General features: G+C 37.4%; 1 protein-coding gene across 2 annotated transcripts in view; it reads right to left on the reverse strand.

The window, feature by feature from the left end:
• Nucleotides 1-12,096, reverse strand: part of PLCB1 (phospholipase C beta 1) — a 686,206-nt gene that overhangs the window by 661,354 nt on the left and 12,756 nt on the right. For both annotated transcript variants that reach the window (XM_007452039.1, XM_007452040.1), the window contains exon 2: nt 5,983-6,060. In XM_007452039.1, the coding sequence (XP_007452101.1) occupies nt 5,983-6,060 (78 nt within the window). The remainder of the gene's footprint in view (nt 1-5,982; nt 6,061-12,096) is intronic.

The raw sequence follows: 12,096 nt of genomic DNA on the forward strand, positions 1-12,096 counted from the left end.
CCCCCCCAGCCGCTCCGCGGCATGACCCCGCGTCCCCTGCATCGGCAGGCGGACTCTCAACCACTGCGCCACCAGGGAAGCCCCAGACTATTTTTATAACATGATATTTCTAGATTTTCTTAGAGGATTATGAGGCATCATTTTAAATGTTTTTGAATTCTGAACTTTTATGCTGAAATCGTCACTGTGTCTTATATAAATATTTAATTTTTAAACTTTGCTTTTGAACTCTGTATAGAAATTTAAGGCTACCATAAGAGAATGTGGTCTGTAGTTGTCATTAGTAGAAGCTTAATCATTGCTCTACAAGGATCCCAAATGGTTGTCTCGTGCAAAATAATAGGCCAGAAAAAGATGGCATGTGGTTCAGATGGTGGAGCCCTCCTCTGGTCCTGGGTCCCTAGAATGACTGGATATGCAGATGTAAATATATGTCTATCATCTAGGATCACGGGTACACAGAAAGGATTGTACTTGTTCAATCAGAAAGAATGGAAGACAAAAGATAAATGGAATAAAAAGGAAGTAGGAAATGACATCCCAGAAACCCACAGACATTAAAACACAGGAGTAGATCTGGGCCACCCAAACAGGCGGTGAAGGTATTAGCACTAGGAATGAAATGCGAGCATCAACTCAGGTCAACCCACCATCACAGCTCCCACCTCCCACACCCTCCACTCTCAGCCAGAAGAATGCTACAGAAGAAACGGTGCTATCAGAGCTGGCTCCAACAAGAAAGAATGAGGAGCCACCCACAGATAAGACTAATCATTTGAAGAAATTAAATTTAGAACCAAACTTCACATCAATGTTCAAAATACATTATATGATTGCTATGGTCTGAATGCTTGTGTCCCTACCCCCCAGGCCAAATTCATATGTTGAACACCAAATGCCCAAGGATGGTATTAGAAGATGGGGCCTTTGGGAGGTGATTAGGTCCTGAGGGCAGAGTCCTCCTGAATGGGATTAAGCACCCTTATAAAAGAGGCTCCAGAGAGATCCTTAGCCCCTTCCACCACATGAGGACACCAGAAGTCTGCAACCCAGAAGAGGGTTCTCACTGGACCATGCTGACACCCTGGTCTTGGACTTCCAGCCTCCTGAACTGTGAGAAATAAATATCTGTCATTTATAAACTACCCATTCTATGGTATTTTGTTAGAGCAGCCCAAATGGACTAAGACAACTATACATGAATGAAAAATCTAAACTAATAATAATGATGGCTATGAGGATGATGAATAAGAAAGGCTTTAAATAAAGCAAAAAGCAAAAAAAAGAAAAAAGGTTGAAATGTGAATACATCAAATTTGAGAATGTCGAGTCATCTTTTGTCATGCATAAGTTAAAAGTTAAGAAATTCAAAAGACAAGCCACAGACAGGAAGAAAATATTTGCAACATCCCTAACAGTTAAAGGATTAACATCCAGAATACCTGGACAACTCTCAACACAAGGCAAGGAAATTCAGCAGGTAACTCCTATAAGAGAAAACAGAAATTGTCCACAAATGTAAGAAAATGTACACAGCTCAGTAGCAAATCAGGCAATAGCAAATTAGAGCAGAGATACAATGGTTGCATCAGACTGACAAAAATTAAAATATTTCTTAATAGTGTTGGTGGGGATTGAGGAAACAGTTCCTCTCACACAAGGCTGGCAAAGTTATAAAATGACACAACTATTAACTAAAATTTAGGATATATATAGCCTTCAATCAGCAATTGTACTTCTCAAAATTTACCTCAGGGACACCTGACCCATATAGTCAGAGAGGGATACACAAGGCTGACTATTACTCTATAGTTCAGGATTGTTTTCTGTGGACTAGAAACAGACAACTACCAAGAGTCCATCAATGAGAATTTTTTATTGTTAAATGAAATTTGCTCATCCATTCTATGGGATACGTAGAGCAATTTAAAAGAAAAAAAATGCATTCACATGTACTTACACAAAAAGTTCTGTAAGACATACTGTAAAGTGAAAAGCCAGTTTGTGGAACAGTAAAAATAATATGATGTTATTTAGGGTACAAATGGATATATATGAAACAAAATGAAATATTTCCAGGGCTTCCCTGGTGGCGCAGTGGTTGAGAGTCCGCCTGCCGATGCAGGGGTCGCGGGTTCGTGCCCCGGTCTGGGAGGATCCCACATGCCGCGGAGCGGCTGGGCCCGTGAGCCATGGCCGCTGAGCCTGCGCGTCCGGAGCCTGTGCTCCGCAACGGGAGAGGCCACGGCAGTGAGAGGCCCGCATACCGCAAAAAACCAACCAAAACAAAAAAAAACAAAATGAAATATTTCCATAGTTAATGTATGCACAAATTCATTAAAAGGAGACCTGGAAAGATACCATGAAGCTGTTATGAGCAACTGACTTTGGAAGAGACTAGGATTGGGTCAATGGTGGGAAGGAGTCAAAGGCATCAATACTGCTTTACCCTCTTACAAAAAGAACCTATTAGTGGATTATCCACAAAATAAAAAATAAATAATATCTGTAACAAAAAAGATAAAGTAGTAGGAATCCTTCCTTTAAAATGTGTTTTTCCTCCTCTTCCTTGTTAATTTAATTATATGTTCCTCTTTCCCCTCGTCCAAGCTCCTGTTTTAGGGATACAAGGAAGAGCTTACTGAACTATATTGAATTTCTTGGATCTAGTTGTGAGTAGTTTTATTTTTACACCAACCTTGGCACAGAAGCAGGGCATCAGCTTACTATGTTTCATGTTCTAGCAGGATAGGTTTTTGTTATTAGCCTTTTACACTGACCCTTTTCTCTTCTTTAGCTCCCATACAGATTCTTCTTGTAGTTCGCATGGTTTTCACGGCTAACACTTCCTGTGTTGGTTTCTGGTCCTGATATGGCAGAGCTCCAAAGGAAAGTCATAGCATAATGCAGGTTCTCTTCTATACTCAGGCTGTACAGGAGCCCCTTCTCACTCATGATTACAAATAAACTGATCCTCTTTACATAACACACACTGACATAAGAAAAACAACCATGCTTAAAATAGTCATATTCAGAAACTCATTCTTGCTAATTACAGTCAATAAGATTTACAGAGCCAACAATAAAAGGGAAAGAATGATTAAAATAAGCCCAGAGCTGGTACAAAGTATGAACATTCACCCCTTAAGATGATGTTCATATTTATCTGCTACCAACCAACCCCAAACATTCTTTCAATGTTTCATCAGAGCACATTTCTGCTACCTAAAAATTACCTGCCAGCTCTGGTTTTTAAGTTCTTAAATCATCTGGGCTGTCTGTCTTCTTTGCCACCTATCATTTCTATGGTGACAAATCAAAGGAGGGGTTACAGAAGGAAGCATGTCAATGTTCACAGAGAGTGAAACCAGTGGCTTGAAATCAGTGGCGCATGGTACAATGTGGCCATGACAGGAGAGAAGACATGGATGAGAAACTGTCAAATGTGAGGATTCTCCTCCAAGGCTATAAAGAGAAAGATCTTGTAACAACATTCTTTACCAAGAGCTTCTTAAGCCACTCAGCTCGCCTCTGAGCAGAGTAGGCTTCAAGGGATCACTAATCAAAGGGCTTCAGCACAGGCTTCATGGACCAAGGAGAAACATGGACAAAGACAAAGGAAGAAGCTCCAGGGAGAAGAGAGGCACATCACCCAGATACCAAGGCAAGCTTCCAAACAGGGGTGGGGAGGGAATCAGGGGATAAACTTAAAAGTATCACATTTTTTCTTTGAGACATAACCTCTGTAGTACATGTGATAGATTCATATCAACAAGACTGATTGTCAGAAAAAGTATCTTAAAGAAACTGGGCCTCTAAGCATCATCTGACTGTAACATTAGGCCCATCCCTTCAAATGATTTTATGCAAAAACATGGACTTAAAGCTTGTGTGCCCTCCCCACTCACTTGTGAGTACCATCTCTGCTTGCGTACATTTTTGCTCCTAATATATCACTTACAGGAGTCCACCTCTTAGAAATGGATTCATCACTCGTTCTGACTCCAGGACTGGGCTTAAAGCCAGAAGAAAATGACAAACTTAGAATCATGGAAAGTTTTTCTTTTTTCTTAAATTGTCTCATCTTTTAGATACTGATATATGATCATTAACTAAAAAAACAAACTTCAAAATTCTGATACATGACTGACGGTTGACTTAAAAAGTGAAAAATGAAATTCCCATCTCTTGGCTAGAACTGGAAGATTAATATCCATGAAAAGTAATAAAGAGACAGAAGTATTGCTACCACAGTATTTGTTTAAGTTGGTCATAAACAGCATTACAACCAAGAGAAAGTGGTTAATATTAAAAAACAGAATTTTCTACATTTGAAAATAAGCATGAGTTAAAATACTGGGTTCACAGGACAATAGAGGTACATCAAAGAGCCTCTGGTCCTAAATACTTTCTCTTTCTTAAGCAATGAAATATTTATGATTTGTCTTAAAGGGGAGCTTAACTGAGTTGCTATGAATTATTTAAAAACCCCAAAATACCTTCTGTTGCTTTTATAGAAGCTTGATTTACAAGTTGAAAAATCAAACTGACAGTCTAGTCTCTTGTACAAATACCCAACCTTTAAAAATGCTCTAGGCATTATAAATATATCTTTCATGACTATAGCTTCAACAGTTCTAAAAATAGCCTTTAGGAGGAAAAGAATAAAAAACCTCTTTCAAGCCATTGTTTTATACATAACAGCAGGAAACCAAACAGAATGTCAAAGCCAAAGTGATTAACACACCCAGTAATAAACATGAACAGTCAGTATGAAATCTTACTCAAATACGGTTTTTGACGTTAGCTCGGGGTCTATGCTTTAGCCCCGTGTCTGTGGCCAGAGATAATTACAGGGCACCCATATTCAGAAAGTAACTCCAGGACCGCAAAGCTAAAATCTGCCTTTTGGATGACGTGTTAACAGACCCATTCAGGACTGGCCCTGGGGGCCAGATATTACTGTCTAGCACCCTAAGAGTTTCCCCAGGCTCGACTCTGACCCCAAATATGCCACTGCACAGAGCAGTTTCCATACCACTACTCACTCACTGGTGAAGTCCAGGTTGCCCCCAATGGCGGAAAGCTAAGCTGACAAACACCAGTAAACTTGGATATAGAGAACTAACACCAGAACGTGAAAAGGCACCTCACAGTTTGATGCCAGGCATTTTATTGGTTTCAGTATGGATTTAGCACTCTCAATAAAGCCTGTCCCAACTTTCCAAATATCAGAACTTATAGGACCAAAATATTCTGTGGTCTGTGGCCTTGTATGTTCAAGTGCAGAACCACAGCATCGTCTATGGAAATAATAACCTACTTTTTATGAATATTCTGACCTCACTACCTGTTAAATTCCAAATAAGTCTTATGATCTGCAGACAGTCTAGTTTTTAATAATTCAATATGGAATCATCTCAATTGGTTTCATAATAAATGAGATTCTAAATTCATGGTATGGTGGACAGAAAGCTAAAATGGAAAGAAATTCCTGAAAAAGTGAAGGTATAGTCTAAAGGGATCTTATTCCTGCTTTTCTAACAAAAAACAAATTATCAAGGCCAAATTCCTGCTGAGGCTGGGAGAACCCTTAATAAGCAGCAAAGGAGAGAAGGAAGAGAAAAGGAAAGCCACAGTTACAGTCATCAAGGTCAAAAATGACTTTCTCATCATGTTTCTTCATTTTTTATGGGCAGAGTTGGTGGGAGACTTAACAGCAGTAATACTGGCTAACTTCCCTCTACAACAAATGTAATTCACAATTCCATGTTCTACCCTGAAAAATGCCAATTGTTCTAGGATTTAGCACATCTAATATTTCAGACCTTGGAAAATCCCAAGACATTTCTATCTAAGATATTCTTTTTAAGTAGAATCTTTAAATAATTTACAAAGAGTCATCCATGAAATGGATAGAAAGCTAAATACTTCGCAAATCAGCAACTGGAAAATGTAAGAAAGACATATCTCACTTCTTACCTTGCTTTGATCTGTCCAGTAAAAGAAAAATCCCTGAGGGTCGGTCCTCAAAATAATTGGAGTGACAATAGTGGAGTCCTACAAATGTAAGAAAATACACATATATCAACATATGCCACTATAGAAAGCCTTACCTGTAAATTACTTAACAAGTTATAATTGTTAAGTTTCTCCAAGGTCATCAATTATTAGTAAAACTAATAAAAAATTAAATATGATATCTTTAACATCATAGGATTGCTAATTACATAACTGAGGTACTTTACTAATAATTAGAATATTGGGACATTACTTATAAAGGAAAAGGCCAGTGATGCATGTATTTATTGATTAAAGCAAGTTTTTAAAGGCACTGGCATGTTTCTAACAAAAAGCTATATTTGGTTTTCCAAATAATTTTAACACTAAACATCATTACATATTTTATATGATTAAAGTTAATTAAAATCCATGCTTCAGGATATTATTTTAAATTACATTTGCTCTATACAATGATTTTTAATTGTACTGAAGAGAGTAAACACAGCATTTAGGTATTGCTGTTTCCAAGGTAACAGTAAATAAGGTCATCTTCTATATATTCGGAAGGCTATACACAAAACCATTATAAATTTAAATTTCACACAATAAAATAAAACATCATAGACAGTCTTCTGAGTTTAAAGCATGCATATTATAAAGCAAAAACTGCCTGTATTGTAATTACAATATTAAACATTTCTAAAATATGTGTTCTTTTCTTTTGGCAATTTTCAGAAAGGCATACCATCTGCACAAAGAAACACATGTCACTGGATATGGATTTTTATACTGAAATACTGGGATCTTTGCAGGAATTGCATTTTTTAAAGAGACATAAATAAAACCAGTTTATTTCAACTTTTTCATACACATTGTAACTCTGGTGTGTCATATCCTCTATCTGATTAAAAAGATTTGTAATAAATTTAGAACTTGCAGAGTTAATTTTGGAATGTGGGATTGTCTTCCTGATGCGTAGAGCAGATCTAAGGTTTTTGTACACATGGTAAGTTTTATTATAAGAGCAAGGTACTGGAGGCCAACACCTCAGGCTCAAATCTCTGCCTGTCCCCTCCCGTGCCTCATTTTACACAACCACAACTGGAAAAAAAAGAGATAATAATCATACCTCTGTCAAGAGTTTTTTTGTGAGAATTAAACAGGATAATTTGGGTAAAGCACTTGGATCAATTCTTGGCACATAAAAATGTTCATTATTATTATAGTGAATTATGTTTAAAACCTGATTTATTAAAATATTAAATGAAAGTTTATCATGGCATTCTTTTTTTATTGTGGTAAGTATATATAACATAAAACTTACCATTTTTAAGTGTAAAGTTCAGGGGCATTAAGTACTTTCATATTGCTATGCAACCGTGACCACCATCCATCCTCATCTTCCCAAACTGAAACTTCACACTCATTAAACACTAATTCACCATTCCCTCCTCCCCCTAGGCCTTGACAATCACCATTCTATTTTCTGAATCTATGAATTTGACTACTCTTTGGTACCTTATATAAGTGGAATCATACAGTATTTTTCCTTTTGTATCTGGTTGATTTCACTCAGCATAACGTGTTCAAGCTTCATCCATGTTATAGTAGGTGTCAAAATTTCCTTCCTTTTTAAGACTGAATAATACTCAATTATATGTCTGTATCATTTAGTTTATCCATTCATCCACTGATAGACATTTGGGTTGTTTCTTTCCACCTTCTGGCTATTGCGAACAACACTGCTATGAACATGGGCCTACAAATATCTGTTTGCGTCCCTGCTTTCAATTCTTTTCCATATATACCCAGAAGTGAAATAACTGGATCATATGATAGTTCTATATTTAATTTTTTGAGCAACTGCCTTGCTGTTTTATCCTGATAGTCTTAAGATTCATTCTTAACATGCAGTCTGAAAATATCTTTTACAAGGCTTGTGCTGTTACATAGAGCTTCAGCTGGAATTTTTAAATTCCAAAATTACTTTTAAATGTTAAAAAAAAAAAGACATTTGGAAACAAATTTGATATTATAATGGAAGAATAATTTTTAAAATATTTGAAGCTTCTCCTATGAGATTACATGCATAAAAGTTCAGAGCAATATTTCCAGTAAACCATAGCAATATTTTCAGTTCTGTTTCATCACCTACTCTTCCAGAGTTGGGCGAAATAAAAGTTTCCAATAGGCTTCACAGAACACACATCCCAATTTCCAGGTAAATCTGGAATTAACCTGTACGTGTAACATCATTTTCACATCAGTTCCTTTTCTAATCAGAGTGTCTGACAAGAGCATCTGATAAGATTCCAATCAAAATCTTAGTGACAATTCACTGCAAGGATCCCATACAATAAAATATTTAAAGTTAGCAGAGCAAAACAGCTCAAATTTATATGTTGGAACATTGTGTTAGGCTGCCTCGTTGTTTCGGATACTGCTTTTTCTAGCTTATTCCTTTTCCTCCTTCAAAATTAAAGCTCCTTTGTTCAGTATTTTCTTGACCCACTCTTCCGGCCACAGTTCCTCTACTAAATGATCATTTATCTCGGCTCCCTGCCTGCTTCCTCCATAATCACCTTTGACATTCCAAGATCAGCTGGAACTTGGCATTCTTGCCATGCAAAGCAGGGTTTGACCCAGAAATACATGAATATCCATTTTCAACTTCACCTCCTTTTTTCACACCTCTCACATAGCTGCAAGTGCCTATATTCTCCCCCTACTCAACCCAGATCTCAAGTATTCTTAATTGTCAGAATATATGCTGTAGTTTGAAGTTTGAAATATACGGCCATCCTTCATTTCCAAGGCAACTGCAGCATTTTACTGCAGAATAATGGAGATAGCTCTCAGATGGTCTATGTTTTATTCTTTCTCCCTCCATCAATATCCGTAAGATGTGTATTCCATAAGAAGGTGGTTTTCAAACTTTTGGGTGCATCAGATTTACAAGGAGTACTGGTTAAAATGCAGACTACTGAGCCCTTTCTCTGGAGTTTCTCACTTAGGAGATCTGGAATAGAGTCTGAGAATCTGCATTTCTACTTAATTTTCAGTGATGCTGCTGCTACTGGTCCAGGAACCAGACTCAGATCCACTGACACAGGCCTACAATGGGTGAGGCTTTGAATCAGGAATACAATGATGTAAATGCCCAGGAGCACCAGTGAGCTTGAAATGTAGACATTCCTGTGTCTTCTAAGTACATGGCTTCTAACTAGGAATTCAACTTTAATTTGCTTATTTAAAGTTATAAGGTATTTTTTCCAATAAACATCTACCTTGAAAATAAGAACACTAATAAACATACCTGTCTTAAGTTAGTAATTGTGGATAATGTACAGTAAATCTCTATTTACTCCTCTTCCGTTGACAGAAACCATTTTACTCTCATCCCATCTTATCAAAAATGAAGACTAATATAATGATATAAGAAGCTGCTGTTCTACAATTTACATGAATCTCCAAAAAGATTTTAGGTTAAATAAAGGACAGTCAAGGAACAAAGTAAAGGGACTTCTTAAAACCTCAACATCCAAAAGAATGAGGGAGATTTCAGTAAGAAAAAGAGTCACTGCAATCAATATTAAAATTACAAAGTCCTATAACTTCTTTATTATGATTTGTGTATCAATGTGCTGATATAAATCAATAACATATACTAATGCAATGTTATATGATAATTACATCTCAAAAAAAAGATGAAATGTGAAAATAAATGAATCACTAAAAAGCAAATTATATACCCTGGAGTATAATCTATAAAAATATTGAATCAATATGCTGTACACCCAAAACTAATATAATAAGGCAACTATACTTTAATAATAAATAAATAAATAAATAAAATGTCCTAAAGATACTGGGAGGAAATGACAAAACAGTCCAAACTCCCTCCCAATACCAGAATATTCTTTACAAAACTCCCTGACCAAATAATAATAGACACATCCTAAATGTTTGGTCTGAGCCAATCACTGCAATATGAACTCGAAATGGAATTTCTCCTTTGATATTTATAATATTTAAAGAGGTAGACACTTATCCCAATTTTACATATAAATAGACTAAGGCTTAGCTTAAATAACTAGGTCCAAGGAAACCTAGCTAAGCTAGTAAGGGAAGCACTGGAATTAAGCCTCAAGGACAGACTCTACACCAAGGTCACTCAAAAGTTTCATTACTGATCTGCTAAATTAGGGCTTTTTTCGACATTTGTTTTCCTAATCATCTTCATGAAATGTTAATATCACAGATATTCTGTATATCTATTTATATGCTGTATGTATTCTGTGATTTATACAAAATAAAAAGTAAAGAATAAGAAGACTTTTTGTCCCTCAAGAACCATTTTTCATTTCTTTGGAGATGATCTGGCCCCAACTGAAACGGCAACGCTGTCCACCTGCACTGTTGAATATGGGCTCACCTGAGACCACGGAGTGCTTGAAATGTGGCGAGTTGGCTAAGATGTGCTATAAGATTTGAAAGACTGACAATGAAAACAAGAATGTAAAGTAGTTCATGAATAATTTTTTATATTAATTACATATGTAAATAAATATATCGGGTTAAACAACTATATTGTTAAAATTAATTCCAGGGGCTTCCCTGGTGGTGCAGTGGTTCAGAGTCTGCCTGCCGATGCAGGGGACACGGGTTCGTGCCCTGGTCCCGGAAGATCCCACATGCCGCGGAGCGGCTGGGCCCGTGAGCCATGGCCGCTGAGCCTGCGCGTCTGGAGCCTGTGCTCCTCAACGGGAGAGGCCACATCACAACGGGAGAGGCCACAACAGTGAGAGGCCCGCGTATCGCAAAAAAAAAAAAAAAATTAATTCCACCTGTTTTTTTTTTTTAATTTATTAATGTGGCTACTAAAAAATTTAAAATTTCATGGCTCATTTTATATTTCTACTGGGCAGTGGAGCTCTAAATCTTCATGAGAAAATAAGTTTTCTCCTTAACAGGGAAATCTGTTTCACAAAGCAAACTTGGTCAGATAATGCCAGCTAGAAAGTTTGGGGATTTTTTTCCATATATGCAGCTACCATTTAGTTTTAACACCTAATTATTGAGTTGGCCAAAATGTTCATTTGGGTTTTTCCGAATGAACTTTTTAGCCAACACAATTATACAAAATAAATCTAGTTGCTTCTCTAAGTGTCAATTCTTCAAGTATCTGAATAGAGCCAATACGTTGCTGCCCTCTGAGTTCTACTTTACCAGGTTCAGGTTAGTAATGAGCTAAATTGTGCCCCACCTCAAAATCCGTATGTTCAAGTCCCACCCAGTGCTTCAAAGTGCAACCCTATATGGTTAACAATCTTGACATAGGCAATTAAATTAAAAGGAGGTCATTAAGGGTGGGCCCTAATTCAATAGGATTGGTGTCCTTATAAAAAGAAGAAATCTGGACACAGACACATACAGAAGGAAGATTATGTGACAACACAGGGAAGCCAGCCACCTACAAACTATGGAGAGAGGCCTAGAACAGATCAGGGTCTTCAGAAGGAACCAACTCCACTAACACCTTGATCTCAGACCTGCGGCCTCCAAAACTGTGAGAAAACACATTTTTGTTGTTTAAGACTCTCAGTCTGTGCTACTTTGTTATGGACACCCTATAAAACTGATACAAGCTATAACCCATTAAGGCTAATGTCGAGGACCGGCTCACAGACCCACAGACCCACAGCCCACACGTTGGTGCCAGTGTCAGAAAGTCTACTGACCAAGATTGACCACGATCCTGACTCCACAGTGATTTCATGTCCTCATGTTGTTAAACAGAAAACACACATGGCCAGAGATGTGCACTTCTCAACTAATCAATGTTACAGAGTCAACAAGGGAAAAAAACCAGCCATGCTCCACAGGGATTGCCCAAGACTTTGCCTCAGAAAGCAGCAGAGCCAAAGACGGCAAACACATACACAAACAGCTATGTCCGGAAAAAAAATTCCAAGTGTCACAGAAAATCAGATGTAACGCCCAATAAACGTCAGCAATGCAGCCCTGACTATGAAACACACACACACACACACACACACACACACACACACACACACACACACACACACACAC

The sequence above is a fragment of the Lipotes vexillifer genome, unplaced genomic scaffold (assembly GCF_000442215.2).
Source record: "Lipotes vexillifer unplaced genomic scaffold, Lipotes_vexillifer_v1.1 scaffold257, whole genome shotgun sequence".
NCBI lineage: Eukaryota > Metazoa > Chordata > Mammalia > Artiodactyla > Lipotidae > Lipotes > Lipotes vexillifer.